The 18424-nt window shown below is 40.3% G+C and overlaps 1 protein-coding gene across 9 annotated transcripts in view; it reads right to left on the reverse strand.

Moving 5' to 3' along the window:
- The window catches only part of CACNA2D3 (calcium voltage-gated channel auxiliary subunit alpha2delta 3), a 935925-nt gene that overhangs the window by 176488 nt on the left and 741013 nt on the right, over positions 1–18424 (reverse strand). For all 9 annotated transcript variants that reach the window (XR_012518702.1, XR_012518703.1, XM_039477586.2 and 6 more), the window contains one exon: positions 13244–13324. Coding sequence is in view for 7 of the 9 variants with exons in the window: in XM_039477586.2 (XP_039333520.1) it covers positions 13244–13324 (81 nt within the window). In the remaining 2 variants the exon portion in view is untranslated. The remainder of the gene's footprint in view (positions 1–13243; positions 13325–18424) is intronic.

Here is an 18424-nt window from a genome sequence, read left to right on the forward strand (position 1 = left end):
CTGAGAAGTGATCTTTCCTGAGCTAAAGAAAATCCCAAGTTATGTACATCAAGAAAGGCTTACTATAAAATGTTAATGAAAAAAATATGAAAAGTTAGTCTAGATTAGTGCCTGGCACATGTAAGTAGCAATCAGTATAAAATCAGAGAAAAATAAATAGATTCTGGTAAAATTTTCCAATTTTAAGAACAAATAAAAATTATACAACACAGAGATCCAACAATTTAAAAAAAGACCAACCTGAAACTGCAAATCTCAGATATATAAGGGCTCACACAGCATGATATTAACACACTCCTTTCAAAGCAGAATAACTCAAGATATATTTCAGTTAATCTAGGAATGACTTGTACAAAGCAAGAGGGAAGCAAACAGGAAGACAGAATGTGAGAACTTAAGAACATGAACGTCATGGCATGAAAGTACCAGCGAGAATACTGTTCAAGAATAGCTAAGTCTCCAGGAGGAATATCTACCATCTAAAGCAGGCGTGCAGCCTTGGCAACATGGTAAAACCCCATTTCTACAAAAAATGCAAACATTAATTAATGACACGCACCAAAGTCAGTTAGTCAGAGTTAAGTCTCAATAGTGTTGTCAATATTGTTAAAATAGTAATGCAAAGTCAGTAATTTAACAAATTTCTAAGCACCTGCTGCAATTTTCCAAGTATTAAGGATAAAGGAGTGAACAAGAAATATAAAATATCTGTCCCATGAAACTTAACATCTAGCAGACGGAGAAGATAAAGAAATACAGATCATATCAGGTGGTGAACCAGCAGATGTGAGGAGCAGAGAATGCCGGGGATATGGAAGAGAAGAGTTTTTATTTTACATGTGGTTATCAGGAATGTCCCTGCTGAGAAAATAACTGAGCAGAGGCCTGAAGGAAATGATGGAGCCAGTGGTGAAGGTATCTGGAGGAAAAATGTCCCATGGAAAATGCATGGCAGGTGCAAAGGTCCTGAGGTAGCAACAAGGTTGGTGTGACTGAAGAACAAGGAGGCAGTGTGGCTGCAAAGGGGAAGCAGAAGGAGCTGAGGTTGGCTGGCAATAGGGGTCAAATCATGTAGGACTTAGGGGCTGTGGCCGATGCTTTTAGGATAACTTTCAATGACTCCTGCCTCCTGGTACTCATGCCCTCTCCTGACTGTAGACTGGACCTAGTGACTTGCTTCAAACAAACAGAATATGGGAAATGTGATAGGATATCCATTCCAAGATTAAGTTACAAAAACTTTGGCTTCTCTCTTGCTCACTTTCTTCTTGCTTGTCCTGATGGAAGTGAACTAGCTCACTATGTGTCAAGGAGCTAAGAGAGGTCTCTGGCAAACAATGAATGAGGAACTGAGTCTCTCTGCCCAACAAACCGCAAGGAGCTAACAGTCCTGCTAATGATTCATAAGTGATGGTGGAAGCATTTCCTCTGTTGAGCCTTCAGATGAATCTGCAACCCTCAACAACACTTTCAGCCTCCTGGAAGATCCTGAGCCAGAGGACTCAGCTAAACTGCACCCAGAGTCCTGACTCACAGATGCTATATGATAGTAAATGTCTGTAGCTTTAAACCATTAAGTTTTGGATTGAGATAACCTGGTCCTCTGTGAGAATTCTGGCTTTTAACTCTTTGAGTAAACTGGGAATTCAACAGAGAGTTTTGGATAGAAGAGTGATATGATATTGCTTATCTTTAACATGATTTCTGTGGCTCCTATGAAGAATGAAATGAAGGGGCAAAGGCTGGGAGAAGACAGGGGAAGCAACCATCCAGAGTAGAGATGAAGGTGGAGCAGCCCACTGAGGGAGCAGTGGAGGTGTTGAGAAGTGGTCAGATTATGTACATAATTTAAAGAAATAACAGAATTTATAGGCCGATTGGGTGTAGGTAGGAGGAAAAGGAAAGAGTCAAGAATGACTTCCAGATCCCGATTCAAAGCCAGGCACAAGGGCGCAGGCCTGGAGTTCCATCTATTCAACAGGCTGAGGCAGGAGGATCACTCAAGCCGAGGAGTTCAAGACCAGTCTGGGGAAAAACGTGTGACCCTATCTCTTAAAAAACAAAAAAAGACAACAAAGGAGGGGGAAGAGGAGGAGGAAAGAAAAAGAAGAAGAGGAAGAAGATCCTGATTCAAACAAATTGTAAAAAATAAATGACATTTTGAAACAACTAGATTTTACATTCTGACTAGGTAATAGATTGAGAAATTATTTTTAGGTACAGTAACAGTATTGCTATAATAAAATACAAAGAACTCCTTATCTTTTAAAGATGTATGCTGACATATTTATGGACAAAACAATCTAATGATTAAGATTTGATTTAAAATAATATAGGAGGGGTGGTTGTACACTGGCAAATTGACGGACACAGTAGCCAAGGGTTGATGGCTACTGGGATTGGGCATAACATATGTGGAATTTCATTATTGTTTTTTTCTGTCTACTTTTGAGTACATTCAATATTATCCACAATGACATGCTTTTTTAAAAAAGAATGGCTCCAAAGTTTTTGGACTAACTAGATAATGAGAATTACTGAGACACATTTACCTAAATTATCAAGGCTACAGAGGAAGGGTGTGAATGCAATCAGGACTTCAGCCTGGCATCTCGATAGGCCTATTGGGGAATGTGCAGACACTGAATAGTCAAGTGAGTTAAGTAAGAGAAGTCTGGCTTGGGAATCACCAGTTTATGAATGGTGTTCAAAGGCTTGAGAGCAAATAGGAGCACAGGTGGAGACCTTGGGGCTCTCCAACATTTACAAGTCAGGGAGATGTGTGAATCAGCAAATGAGACCTAGGAGGGCTACACGGTGAGGTCAGCTAAGAACCAAGTAAAGGGAGACTTCAAGGAGAAAGCGATCAACCTGGTGAGGCACTGCTCATAGAGCAAGACAAGAGAACCATGGAAGCCGCTGCAATCACTGGTGACCTTCAGGAGGAATGTTTCATTGTGGAGTGGGTTCCGGAGAGAATGAGAAACAGCAAGGTGGTGGGGGCGGGGGCAGCATACAGCATAAAAGAATGAGTAATGTGTCACACAAATAAAGTAGTGTAACAAAATACTTTTGACTTAAAAACCTCACTATACTGTATAAAATCTGGAAGTTGGTGGAAGAGTAGTAAAGCATATATTATGACCAGACACTATGTTTTCATTCTGAAATACAATTACCTACTCCCATCTGGCCGAACTGTGTCATGTATAATTGCGTACTTTGGCCTTGAGGTGAGAATGACATTCAGGCATTGATCCAAACTTCACGCGGTTCTCATCCAGAAGAGAACCCAGGCATTCTTGGTAGGCGCAAACTTTGGGAGACATTGGGAATAAAAAGTCTTTGATCAGCACTGTCTCTTTCCCACCAGAGACTGATCAAAGCATTTTCTTCTGGCAAAAAAGTCCACATACTGACTGTCAAAGGGTTTAGGCAGCGGCGTCCAATATTTTGGCTTCCCTGGGCCACAGTGGAAGAAGAATTGTCTTGGGCCACATATAAAATAGACTAACGACAATAATAGTTGATGAGTTAAAAAAAAATCACAAAGGATCTCATAATGTTTTAAGAAAGTTTATGAATTTGTGTTGGGCCACATTGGAAGCTGCGCAGCCTGCAGACCGCAGGCTGGATAAGCTTGAACTCTTCTGCTGCAGACCATGCTCATGCCAGTCCCTTTCTTCCCAGGGGAGGGAAATTCATGTCAGCTCATCTATCCTCTGTGGGCCCTTTACTTAGCATGAGTCATATATATTCTAGTCTTAACTGAGATCAAAATCCCAACAAGGTCACTAGGAGATTTGCTTGGATAAAGGCGGTTAAATAAATCCCCAAATCTCTCATGAGCCATATTGGAAAAAAAAAATCCCATAAACTGTTTTCCACCAAAGCATGTGACGGCATTTTCAATGTTCTACCAAGCATTATGCTGATTGCACTGTTCAGAGGTTTATAAGCTAGAGTGAAGATTAACTAAATCACTGTCTTGACTTACAATGAAAACATTTATTTTTAGAAAGCTTAGGCTCTTTGATTGGAATTTCTGTGTAACCACACAGACAAACGTTAGGCATAACCGATGGACAACCTCTGATACAATGAAGTTCTGTCTTTAACGTCCGCTTACATAACCTCTGATTTAAATATCTACTTCATTTGTATAGAAATATGTTGAACTAGGTGAGTGACCAAATCAGCCATTCTCATTGTTCTTTTAAATAGACAGCATGACATATTTTCATCTGAAGTTGGGGTTGGCAAGCTTTTTCTGTAAGGGATCAGGTAGTAGGTATTTTCGGCTTTGCAGTTTCTGTGGTCTCTACCCCCCATCTACTCAGCTCTGCCTTTTTGGCAAGAAGGTATCCACAGACAATATGGGCTTGGCTACATTTCAGTGTCACTTTATCTACAAAAACAGGCAGTGGAGTGCTCACAAGATTTTTTGTTTTCTCTTTTTTGTTTTGAGACAGGGTCTCACTCTGTCACCCAGGATAGAGTACAATGGCATGATCTTGGCTCACTGCAGCCTTGACTTTCCTGGTTCAAACTATCCTCCCACCTCAGCCGCCTGAGTAACAGGGACTACAGGTGCATGCCAGCATGCCCAGCTAATTTTTGAATTTTTTTGTAGAGACAGGGTTTCACCATGTTCCCCAGGCTGATCTTGAACTCCTGGGCTCTAGCAATCCACCTGCCTCAGCCTCCCAAAGTGTTGGGATTACAGGCATGAACGACCACACCCGGCCTGACAAGGTATTTATATTGAGAATACATGAACAACTCTTACAACTCAACAATATGAAGACAACCTAATTTAAATATGGGCAAAGGATCTGAATAGACCTTGCTCTAAAGAAAATATATAAATGGCAAGTAAACACATGAAAATATGGTCAGTCATTAGTGAACTGGAAGTCACTTCACACCCACTAGGATGGCTAAAATAAAAAAGACAGACGGTAAGAATTAGAAAGGATGTAGAAAAATTGGAATGTTCATGTGTTGCTGGTGGTGTTGTAAAATGGTACAACCACTTTGGAAAACAGTTTTGCAGTTCGAAATACCAAGCATAGAGTTACCATATGACCCAATAATTCTCCTTTTAGGTATGTGCTCAAGAGAACATAAAACACAGGTCTGCACAAAAACAGGTACATGGATGTTCATATCAACGTAATTAACAGCTAACAAAGCATCCATCTACTTATGAATGGATATGATAAAGGTTGTCTATCCATGCCAGGGAATATTATATGGCAATTCAGTACTAATACAGCTATAATGTGGATAGACTGTAAAAACATTATGTTAAGTGAGGGAAGCTGGTCACAAAAGGCCACATATTATATGACTCCATTTATCTGGAATGTCCAAAACCAGACAAATCCATAGAGAAAGCACGAGTGGTTTCCTGGGGCTGTAGTTTGCGAACCTCAGCTCTGAGGCATAGGTACATGAACGTGTGAGTTTCAAAGTTTTAATATAAAACATGTAAAGATACTATTGGCATAATCTTCCCATATGCAAGTGTTCAGAAAAAATAACCTAATACAGGAAGTGGCACTGACTAGTGAGCCGGGCATAACGTATGGTAAAATTCTTAATGAAGAGAGCAGCAATAATTACTTAGCAGGTAATGATTATTGCCAACCCAAACATAAGCATTTACCAAAAACTTTATATACATAAAAATTTATTTCTCTCAAAAGGAATCAAGAGTCTCCCCCAAAAGCAAGATTGAATCTGGCTATGAGAAATATTCCAATATTGGTTAATTTCTTTCCTTTTCTCTGATGGTAAAATAAATGTACACCTTTAGAAAATGAGGCTGTTAGAAATCCAACCTTGGCACGGAACAACCTCCATTTACACATGGGAAAAGGAAGGCACAGGGCTGAGGCCTAGGGAAGGGATGGCTTGTGCTCACTCATAAATACGCAGTTCACACTGTCAATGCCACGTCCCACCATGACCCTAAAAGAAGTGGCTTGACTTGCTGATTTAGAACATGCAAGCAGGTATGCGGATGGGTCACCCCAAAATTTTGCTGCTCCTTTCTGAGTGGAGGGCGCATTGGGACTTTTGAGGAATTTAGAAAGGGAGTGAGTGACACTCTTAGGAGTGAGTGTCCTGGAGAGTGAGCACAGAGGATCCAGTTTCTCAAAACTCTGGGCTATTTTTATTCCTGGGGCAATAATCCTCAACATGTCCTTGCCACTGGCTACTGTGTGGTATGCAGAGCAGCTGCTCTAATGGCCAGCTCTAACTATCAAACTTTGCTGTCGACTTTAAATACAGCACAACCGTGTCACATCACTAACGCATTTATATAGAATTTGCTGTCATCAGTCCTACTGGCTGAGACCTGCTTCTGCCCCTGCATTGTGCTCATTTGTTAGCTTACAAAGAAATGTCAAACACATAAAAAGTCCCACCTAATAGCTGACCTTCAGAGCAAAGACTTGCCTTGAGTTTCCCACTTCACTGGGGGTCAGCTACCCACCTACTCATCAGCTCTGCTTTCAGATCCTGGTAACTATCCCCAAAACCCAAGAGACTCATTCAGGTGTCACTGCACCCACCTGGAATCTCATTCCAGGTTACTGGAGATGTTAGTCCACTGCCTGGAATGCTATATATTCCTATATATCTTTGCAGACTACAGGCGGTATCTCATATTCAGACCTCCATTCATGTCACCTCGTCAGGGAGGCCTTCTTGAACCATCTCCCAATATGGAAAGGCACTGCCCCACCATATACCAATGTGCACACAACTGTACACTTCTTCTCCCCTTTGCTGCTGCCAACCACATTTCATCTCTTAATCCTGCTCCATCCTCTAGAGAGTTATTTACCACTACTAAAAATCCTTCCTTCCTTCCCTCCCTCCCTCCCTTCCTCCCTTTCCTTTCTTCCCTTCCTTCCTTTCCCTTCTCCAATTCCTGCAATACTTGTCTGTATCTGCCACACAAATGGAAGCTCTCCATTGGCAGCAAGTTGGCCATGCTCGGCATTCTCAGAGGGTTCTGCAGCATTTGTGTGGAACAATTCTTCATTGGGAATCTGTCATCCCACTCTCTGGACATCAATGCCAACAGTGCCTTTGTCATCAATCGACAATCCCCTGACACCCTCCACAATGCCCTCTGGGATACTTGTTCACAGCTGTACCCCCAGTGCTAAGAACATTGTAAGTGCGATATAGATATATATTTATTGAATAAGTTAATTAAGAATAAATGAATCAAGATTGTTAGTCTATAAGGGAAAACACTGAATTTGAAAGCACTGAGTTGAAGTTTTCCTGTCAGTTTAAATCAGCAGTTCACAATCTCAGCACTACTGACATGTGAACCAGATAATTCTTTGCTGTGGAGGCTGTCCTGTGATTTGCGAGATGTTTAGCAACATTCCTGACCTCTACCCACTGGATGCCAGTAGCACCCTCCTAACCAGTGGTGCCAATCAGGAATGTTTTTTGATGGTGCCAAATGTCCCCTGGGGGCAAAACCAACCCTGGTTGAAAACTACTGGTTTAATCAGTAAGTTTTCATTTTTGCCAAAATAAAATAGTTCCTTTGCTCAGATTTTAAAAACTAGAGGTTTACCCAGGCAGACTTGACACATACTTTCTGACATACTAGTTAACTCATACATACCAAACATGTGAGATCCCACAAAAGGAACGTTGACAAGCTAAATGTTTGCCTATAACATTTTGCCAGCATTATTCATCTAACTCTAATGAAGGGTCCATAGTAAATACTGCATTCAGATTAAATACCACATACTTGGCAACAGTTAATGATCACTGATGTTAATCAATCATTTTCCTAATTAGCTGGTTAAATGGGATATTCCCCCTCATTACACTTTCCCAAGTTATGTAAATGAGACCACATAACCCACATTTTCAAATTTCCCCAATGAAGAAATCTAAAGTTGTCTGTGTTCCTTGCAAGGAAACTCCAAACTTACTAAAATTCATTGAATTTTATAATTTAAAAAGGTACATAAATTACACCTCAATACAACCATTTTAAAAGAGCTGTTTCTACAAGAAACCAATGTCTCTGGTGTCTAGACTCCCTTTTTTCTGCTGATGTGATCAGATTAGCTATTCTAAGCATCACCTTGGATGCCTGAACCTCAGAAAAGACATCTACTGATGCAGAGATAATGACTGATCCAACAAGGTTGCTTTTGGGATGGGACACAAAACAAGTTTCTAGTCCTTAAAATATTTATATTGATCAATATCATATCACTATAATATGGACTAGAGTTTTACCTACGAGTGAGAATCTCTCCTCAGTTTTAATCAAGTGCTAGGTTTCCACTGCCTGGTCAATAAATATGTACCTACATACAGGAGGTGAAAATGAAGCCCATCTTCCTTGAATCATTTATTTAGCCAACACGGTCCCAAATGGACCCTATGTTAACCCTTATACTTGGCACAGGAAAGAAAAAGATAATTGAGTCTTTATCGTTAAAGAGTTCAAAATTATCTAAGAAATCAAAATGAAACATTTTTAGGAGCAATTTTAAATTTTGGTATGTTAAAAGGCACACTTTAAAGCAAGTGCAAATAATTCAGATTTCATTATTTAACATTTTAAACATCTCTAGAAGTCTGAAATTGTTAACCAATATTGGGATTGGGTGTTCTGGATTTGTCAGAGAGACGGCCTAGATGATGAATGGAAAAGTCAGACCAACAACCGGAGGAGAGGAAGAAGCCTCCTGCAGGGTCACACCTTCCACCTTGCTTCTATTCTTTCTTCTACATTTCTTCTTACCAGGTCATTTCTACTCTGATATGGTAGATGTGGAGCCTATGACTGCTGGACTAGCGGGTTGGCTCTCTTCAGGGGGAAGAAAACAGAGAATTACCACCAAGATCAACGTAATTTATAAAACTCAAGTCAACAATAAGTAAGTTAAGGCAAAACAGGTTTTGCCCTCTCTCCTCTCTTGTGTGCTCTCTTTCCCTTCTACCTTCCACCCTCCGCCATAAGATGACACAGCATGATGGCTCTTGCCAGATGTGGGCACCTGGATCTTGGAGTTCACAGCCTCCAGAACCGTAAGAAATAAATTTCTTTTCTGTATGAATTACCGATTCTGTGGGAGAAATTTTTGCAAACTAAGCATCTGACAAAAATCTAATGTCCAGTATCTATAAGAAACTTAGACAAACTTGCAAGAATAAAAAACAAATAATCCTATTAAAAAGAGGGCAAATGATATGAAGAGACACTTCTCAAAAGAAGACATACATGCAGCTAACAAGCATATGAAAAAAAGCTCAACATCACTGATCATTAGAGAAATGCAAATCGAAATCACAATGAGATAACCATCTCACATCAATCAGAATGGCTACTACAGATGCTGGTGAGGTTATAGACAAAAAGGAATCCTTATACACTATTGGTAGGAGTGCAAATTAGTTGAGCCATTGTGGAAAACAGTGTTGTGATTCCTCAAAGAGCTGGAAACAGAACTACCATTCTACTCAGGAATCCCATTACTGGGTATATATCTGAAGGAATATAGACTGTTCTATCATAAAAACACATGCATGTGTATGTTCATTGCAGCACTATTCACAATAGTAAGCTCATGTAATCAAACTAAATGCCCATCAATGATAGACTGGATAAAGAAAATGTGGTACATATATACCACAGAATACTATGAAGCCATAAAAAGGAATGAGAGCACGTCCTTTGCAGGAACATGGATGGAGCTGCAGGCCATTATCCTTAGCAAACTAACGCAGGAACAGAAAACCAAATACTGCATGTTCTCACTTACAAATGGGAGCTAAATGATGAGAACACATGAACACAGAGAGGGAAACAACAGACACTGGGGCCTATCAGAGGGTGAGACAGTGGGAGGAGAGGGAGGATCAGGAAAAATAACTAATGGGTACTAGGCTTCATACTTAGGTAATAAAACAATCTGTACAACAAACTCCCATAACACAGTTTACTTACCTAACGAACCTGAACATGTACCTCTGAACTTAAAAGTTACATTAAAAAAAAAAAAATCTCATTCTGTGGTATTCTGTTCTAACAAGACAAAATGGACTAAGACACTGGTTATTATTTATTTATAACCAGAGTGCCTGGGGCAAAAGCAGAGGCTCAGGAAACATTCATTTATTGAATAAATAAATATGCCACCAACTTTTGGATTACAATGGGTTATCCTAAATTCGAGCATTTTTATCCTTCCTTTTTATCCAAGAATTTTCTTGTTTGTTTTCTCATTTTATCCCTGAATTGACACAGGGTGAGGCAAGGGAGGTAATAACCCCAACTCTATTTTAGATAGACCTTTAGAGACCCCAGGAGTGCACATTTAGCAAGTTACTGAGTGAGTGGTAAACTATGTGGACCTCACAGTCCAAGATCTGTGTTTCCAGTCACAACGATACAATGAATTAAGGACTCGACACGACAGAAGGTTCCACGGCTAGGACGAGGCTTGGTAGGCCAAAGGGAGAGTCCCACCACTTCTTCCTGTGCAGTGGGAAAGCAATTAAGAAAATGCGGCACGCTGGTGGCAGCTGGAGAGTTGGCAGGCTTCTCAAGAGAAAGACTGTAAGCAATGTCATAGGTCTGGAAGATGGATGGCGCCCGTTTATGCACCGAGGCTGGCGTACAAATGGAATCATGCCCAGTCTGACTGGCCTTTCTTCAAAGATGTCATTGACAGATGAGTGTCTAAATGTTTTTGTTTAAAAAAAAAAAAAACACACCAAAAAAAAAGAAAGAAGAGAATAAAACAAAAAACAAGAAAACAACAAAAAAACCCTCTTTCTACCCCACACATATATAGCCAATGAACATGAGGTGACCAGGTCAGGCCTGGGAGAGAAGCTGGCCTTTCCAAGGAGTCCCTGATAATTATTTGCATAGTTGTACACCTCTTCTTTCAGATGAGTTCTACTTTAACACAAGGACTTCATTGAAACCTAACATTCCTGCCAGTCGGCTGTCTCCCATCTGCTGTTGGGGCACACTGACGGGAGGAAAGCCTGCTCACACATTCATCTTCATCTGCCAAAACAAGGCTTCTTCCCCAATTAAAATAGCCTTCTTAATTTTAGAGTGGTAAACAGCGTCCACTCAATTTGAGGAAAATACACAGAGGAAAGTTACCAAAGCTAATCACACAGTGACATGATGGTTGAGTCAGAGTCAGGAAAACTTGGGGCGCGGTGCCTAAGAGGCCGCTCTGTTCTTGGAGACAGAAAGGTCTTCTTGAGGTCACTGCCATCGTGGGGCTGCATTGACAGCAGCCTTCAACATGATAAGCAAGCAATTCTATTTTATCTTATGTCTACCAAACACAGTTTGAAAAAGGTTAATAATCACCAATTCTAAACGGTAAGGATAAATACAGTTCTTCAAATGACCTTGCCTCTTGGCCTTGCTGTATAATTATCTTTTGAAAACGGGGACCATTTGGCATACCCAGAGAAGCAGTAAATAGGACGGTGCCTCCTCCATCCATTCACAATGGACCAAACAGTGTCTCGTGACTTACCTGTGGTCTACAGCCACCTATGCAACTTGATAATAGACTGGCACAGCATTTGGGAGGTGCGTGTTCTCCTCTAGACTGGATGCACAGTGTTCAGGCTCAGATCACGTTTCAACTATACTCAGCCAAACAGGCATTTTTGAAATGTAAGGTATTTGGAAATATGTGAGCAGAGTCTGTAAACTTGGACGGAGGAGGCTGGGATAGGCACAGTGACTTTAGGGCTCATCCTTCATGATGTCTAAACTAGAAACCCAAGGAAAGGGTTTCAAAAAGAAATTTCAAACAGAGAGCCGGATATTCTGGCCAGACCATGTCTGTGACAGCTGTTGCATGTGGCCTCGGCTCCTGGGAGATAACATGCCTTCAGAATTAGCTCGCTGGACCAGTCTGGAGGTAAGCAAGTCTGACCTCCTTTAAGCAAAAATAAATCGTATTGAGTTAAATGATCCTGTCTCCCACTTTCCTCAAGGAACATGAGACATGAAGTGACAAAATCTGAAGACAGCAACTGTGACTCAGAGTCCATATCTCCTGGCTGATTAAGAATAGGTCTGTTTAGTTCAAGACGAGCCACAGGTCAGATACATAAGGCTGTCATTCTTGTTATACTCAGGAATAACCAGGGTAACTGTCCTCAGATCTTTCAACCCTACTAATACAATTATGAGGCAGAGGCTAAGTCAGAAAGAAAGTGGGGGACAAATGTCATATTTCCTCACCAAAGAACAACCACTTCAAACAGTGCTCTTCCATCTGCTCCATTTGCACTCTTTCCCAAAAGTATTCACTGTGTGAAGACACAGAAGTGGGTGTTCAAAGTCATCCTAAAGTACAACTTATCGAGGGAGACTGCCGGAGAACAAAATTGCTCCCTTTAGTAAACCTAGCCAATACCAGGTGGTGCTTGGGGCATATCACCCACCCATCAACCAATGGCTCCAAAATGATCAGAATGAACCATATGCCAGCCACACCCTCAGGCCTTGGTTTTAGGTCAACATTTGTCTTCAAAGAAAGGCTTGTGGTGGTTGCCAGCCCTTTAGGTCAGATGCCACCAGTGAAAGCCCCCAGCCATCCACAGAGAGCTGCTGGCATTCCTAAAAGGTGAGAGAAACGGGAAAAGCCAGAGACAGGTCTTCTTTGACAATTCGAGACTCTCAGTCATATAATACTTTAGCTTTCCCCTGGTCCCAAACCCAGCACCTGCAGATACAGCTCATTCTAATTCCCCAGAGGGATTGGGGGATGAAAATCTCAGCCTCTCTGGAGAAGGGCACATTTCAGTTTGTGTTTGCCTAAAACTAACCTGCAATTTCCTCATACGCCTACTGTCAACCTGACACAGAAGCTGGAGATGTGGAGTTTACGTTGAATGAACGTGCTACCTACCATCAAGAAATTCTTCTCGGCACGCACTAACAATTTCTCACTGGCTCAGAGCTTAAGGACAGAAACCCTGGGAAAGTTTTCTGTTTTCACATCAACCACCACCAGCTGTCAGAGCCTTGGTTTGAAGGAGATGACACCAAGCTGAGGAGGAAGTAATTTTAAATTGTTTTCTCCTTTGAAAACCTTTCTGGAGGATAAGTATGCTACACAGAAGTAGCCCACTGGCCGGATGAATGGGCGCCATGCTTACTTTGTCTTCATGGATTGAATCCATTATTTACCTGCCACCACAGGAGATTTCCGTTCATCCAGGAGCTGGATGGATGTACTCGCTGTCACCACATTGCTTTTATTGACAGGTCCTGTAAAAAAACACACACACACACACACAACAAAAATAAAGTTAATTACAGGGTACACGCTAAGAGAGTAATCATATCAGCCCACAGTCACCAATTCTGCAAATTGTTTTGGGGCTCAGTCCCAGGCCCTAGAGTCCTCTGAACTGTGGATGCATTGCCTACGCTGCCAGGCCATGAGTGCAGTGCCGTGAGTCCTCCTGGCTGAAAAAACCAGTGAGCTGAGTTATGACCACCAGTGCGCCGGGGAACATCCAGCCTCTTCACATTGAAACCATCGACCACCATCGAGGGACCACATTTTTTGGTAATCTGTGGTTTCAAATTGCAGTGTTTACTTGTGTCAGTGGTCATATTTACACTGCCTATCTAAATATAGCTATGGAGAGCTGTATGAGGGCTTTGAAATTATTTTACAAGTTGGCGACTTTAGCTCTGATTCATTGGTTAAATTTTTGCTGATCTATAAAACTATAGTTTCAAGCCCAGTTTTTCTCAGCAAAACCATTCTGAACAGGGATAGAGCTGAAGCACAATCTTCACTCCGAACTATTATTATTCTGGTAACAATATGGCATTAGCATTAAGAGATTTTTAATTACCAGCAATGGTTCCAATATCCATGAATTAAAAAAGATACTGAGAACAAATTCTGAATGCCTGGAGTCCAATGCCAACCTTATAAAAAGTGCTCAATGAATGTGAGTTGGATGAAATCCAATTGAATTGAGAAGCAGGGAAAAGTCAAACCTGAATTTGAATACACTTACGAGAAAAGCAATGAGAGATTTTCTCCTGGCCCAAGTTTAAGCAACAATAAAAACCAGTTTCTTTTCCAGTTGGTACAGGTATTCAATACACAGTAGAGAAAATTAGAGAGAGCTCCACCACAGTGACTTGTAGTTAGTGATTTTTAAGGTTTTCCCTGACTCTAAGGGGGTTATGAAATGTCCTAAGATGTTAGGTCATCTGTACCTTTGTCATGAACAAGGTAAAATTCACTTGATTATACCATTTCATTGAAAGTTTGGTGAAAATCCCAGTTACCAAAAACCAATACAACAACAGCTTGAGTTAATCAGAATTCATTTTTCCCAGATAGTTGTAGGAAAAAAAGTGAATAGCAAAGCAAACTGATAAGAGGGGCCACCACACACAAGTACACATACACGAAGCAATGTGGGGAGATGTTCTCACTCCCCACAGCTCCTTCTCCCTGTACAGCTGTGGCAAAAGCCACTCTATCACAAAAGGATAGCTTAATGATTCGAAGAACAGCAAGGTAAGTTCTATTTTTTTCTTCAGTGGACTGTGAAAAGGAAATCTTAAGAGATTGCTTGACAATTGCTCAGAGATTTCATACCACCAGGCCTGCCTTACAAGACCTCCTGAAAGAAGCACTAGACATAGAAAGGAACAACCAATACCAGCCATTCCAAAAACATACCAAATGGTAAAAAGCATTGACACAATCAAGAAATGGCATCAACTAATGGGCAAAACAACCAGCTAGCATCAAAATTCACACATAACAATATTAACCCTAAATATAAATGGGCTAAATGCCCCAATCAAAAGACACAGACTGGCAAATTGGATAAAAAGTCAAACCCATCAGTGTGCTGTATCCAGGAAACCCATCTGACATGCAAGGATACACACAGGCTCAATATAAAGGGCCAGAGGAAGATTCACCAAGCAAATGGAGAGCAAAAAAAGCAGGAGATGCAATCCACCTAGTTTCTGATAAAATAGACTTTAGACCAACAAAGATCAAAAGAGACAAAGAAGGGCATTAAATAATGGTAAAAGGATCAATGCAACAAGAAGAGCTAATGATCCTAAATATATATGCACTCAATACAGGAACACTCAGATACATAAAGCAAGTTCTTAATGACATACAAAGGGACTTAGATTCCCACACAATAATAGTGGGAGACCTTAACAATCCACTGTCAATTTTAGATCAATGAGACAGAAAACCAACAAGGATATCCAGGACTTTAACTCAGATCTGAACCAAGCAAACCTAATAGACATTTACAGAACTTTCCACCCCAAATCCACAGAACATACATTCTTCTCAGCACCACATCACACCTACTCTAAAATTGACCACATAAATGGAAGTAAATCACTCCTCAGCAAATGCAAAAGAACGGAAATCATAACAAACTGTCTCTCAGACCACAGGGCAATCAAATTAGAACTCAGGATTAAGAAACTAACTCAGAACCGCACAACTTCATTGAAACTAAACAACTGGCTCTTGAATGTTGACTGGATAAACAATGAAATGAAGGCAGAAATAAAGACATTCTTCGAAACCAATGAGAATGAAGACACAACATCCCTGAATCTTTGGAACACATTTAAAACAGTGTCTAGAGGAAAATGTATAGCAATAAATGCCCACATGAGAAGCAAGGAAAGATCAAAAATCGATACCCTATCATCATAATTGAAAGAGCTAGAGGAGCAAGATCAAAAAAACTCAAAAGCTAGCAGAAGACAAGAAATAACCAAGATCAGGGCAGAACTGAAGGTGATAGAGACACAAAAAACCCTTCAAAAAAGTAATGAATCTAGGAGCTGGTTTTTTAAACAGATCAACAAAATAAACCACTAGCCAGATTAATAAAAAAGAAAAGAGAGAAGAATCAAATAGATGCAATTAAAAATGATAAAGGAGACATCACCACCGATTTCACAGAAATACAAACTACCATCAGAGATTACTACAAACAACTCTATGTACATAAACCAGTAAACCTGGAAGAAATTGATAAATTCCTGGACACTTGCACCCTTCCAAGTCCAAACCAGGAAGAAGTCAAAATGCTGAATAGACCAATAACAAGAGCTGAAGTTGAGGCAGCAATAAATAGGTGGCAACCTATTTTTTTTTAACCAACCAAAAAAAGCCCAGGACCAGATGGGTTCACAGCTGAATTCTACCAGACATACAAAGGGGAGCTGATACCACTCCTTCTGAAACTATTCCAAACAATTCAAAAAGAGGGAATCCTTCCCAAATCATTCTATGAGACCAGCATGATCCTGATACCAAAACCCAGCAGAGACTCAACAAGAAAAGAAAACTTCAGGCCAATACCCATGATGAACACAGATGCAAAAATCTTCAATAAAATACCAGCAAACTGATGGTAATAGCACATCAAAAAACTTATCCATCACGATCAAGTAGGCTTCATCCAGGGATGTAAGGCTGGTTCAACATACGCAAATCTATAACCATAATTCACCACATAAACAGAACCAAAGACGAAAACCATATGATTATCTCAATAGATGCAGAGAAAGCCTTCGACAAAATTCAACAGTGCTTTATACTCAAAACTCTCAATAAACTTGGTGTCAACAGAACATATCTCAAAATAGTAAAATATATTTATGACAAACCCCCAGCCAATATCATACTGAATGGACAAAAACTGGAAGCACTCCCTTTTAAACCTGGCACTAGACAAGGATGCCCTCTCTCACCACTCCTATTCAATATTGTATTGGAAGTTCTAGCCAAAGCAATCAGGCAAGAAAAAGAAATAAAGGGTATTCAATTAGGAAAGGAGGATGTCAAATTGTCTGTATTTGCAGATGACATGATTGTATATTTAGAAGACCCCATCATCTCAGCCTGAAATCTTCTGAAACTGATAAGCAACTTCAGCCAAGTCTCAGGATACAAAATCAATGTGCAAAAATCACAAGCATTCCTATACACCAATAACAGACAAACAGAGAGCCATATCAAGAGCAAACTACTATTCACAATTGCTACAAAGAGAATAAAATACCTAGGAATACAACTAACAAAGGATATAAAGGACCTCTTCAAGGAGAACTACAAACCAATGCTCAAGGAAATAAGAGAGGATACAAACAGAAGAAAAAACATTCCATGCTCATGGTTAGGAAGAATCAATATTGTGAAAATGGCCAAACTGCCCAAAGTAATTTATAGATTCATCATTATCCCCATCAAGGTACCTATGACCCTCTTCACAGAACTGGAAAAAAAACCTTAAAGTTCATATGGAACCAAAAGAGATCCTGCACAGTCAAGTCAATTTTGAGCAAAAAGAACAAAGCAGGAGGCATCATACTACTTGACTTCAAACTATACTACAAGACTACAGTAACCAAAACAGCATGGTACCAGTACCAAAACAGAGATGTAGACCAATGGAACAGAACAGAGGCCTCGGAGGCAATGCCACACATCTACAACCATCTGATCTTTGACAAACCTGACAAAAACAAGCAATGGGGAAAGGATTCCCTGTTTAATAAACGGTGTTGGGAAACCTGGCTAGCAATTTGCAGAAAGCAGAAAATGGACCCCTTCCTGACACCTTACACTAAAATTAACTCCAAATGGATTAAAGACTTAAACAGAAGACATAACACCATAAAAAACCCTAGAAGAAAACCTAGGCAAAACCATTCAGGACATAGGCAAGGACTTCATGACTAAAACACCAAAAGCATTGGCAATAAAAGCCAACATAGACAAATAAAATCTAGTTAAACTCCAGAGCTTTTGCACAGCAAAAGAAACAATCATTAGAGTGAACCGGCAACCAACAGAATGGGAAAAAAATTGTTGCAATCTACCCATCTGACAAAGGGCTAATATCCAGAATCTACAAAGAACTAAGACAGATTTACAAGAAAAAAAAAAAAAAATCCATTCAAAAGTGGGCAGAGGATATGAACAGACACTTTTCAAAAGAAGACATTTATGAGGCCAACAAACATGAAAAAATGCTCATCATCACTGGTCATTAGAGAAATGCAAATCAAAACCACACTGAGATACCATCTCACGCCAGTTAGAATGGCGATCATTAAAAAATCTGGAGACAACAGATGCTGGAGAGGATGTGGAGAAATAGGAACACTTTTACACTGTTGGTAAGAGTGTAAATTAGTTCAACCATTGTGGAAGACAGTGTGGCGATTCCTCAAGGACCTAGAAATAGGAATTCCATTTGACCCAGCAATCCCATTACTGGGTATATATCCAAAGGATTACAAATCATTCTATTATAAAGACATATGCACACGTATGCTCAC

This window comes from Saimiri boliviensis, chromosome 8 (genome assembly GCF_048565385.1).
Source record: "Saimiri boliviensis isolate mSaiBol1 chromosome 8, mSaiBol1.pri, whole genome shotgun sequence".
NCBI classification, from domain to species: Eukaryota; Metazoa; Chordata; class Mammalia; order Primates; family Cebidae; genus Saimiri; species Saimiri boliviensis.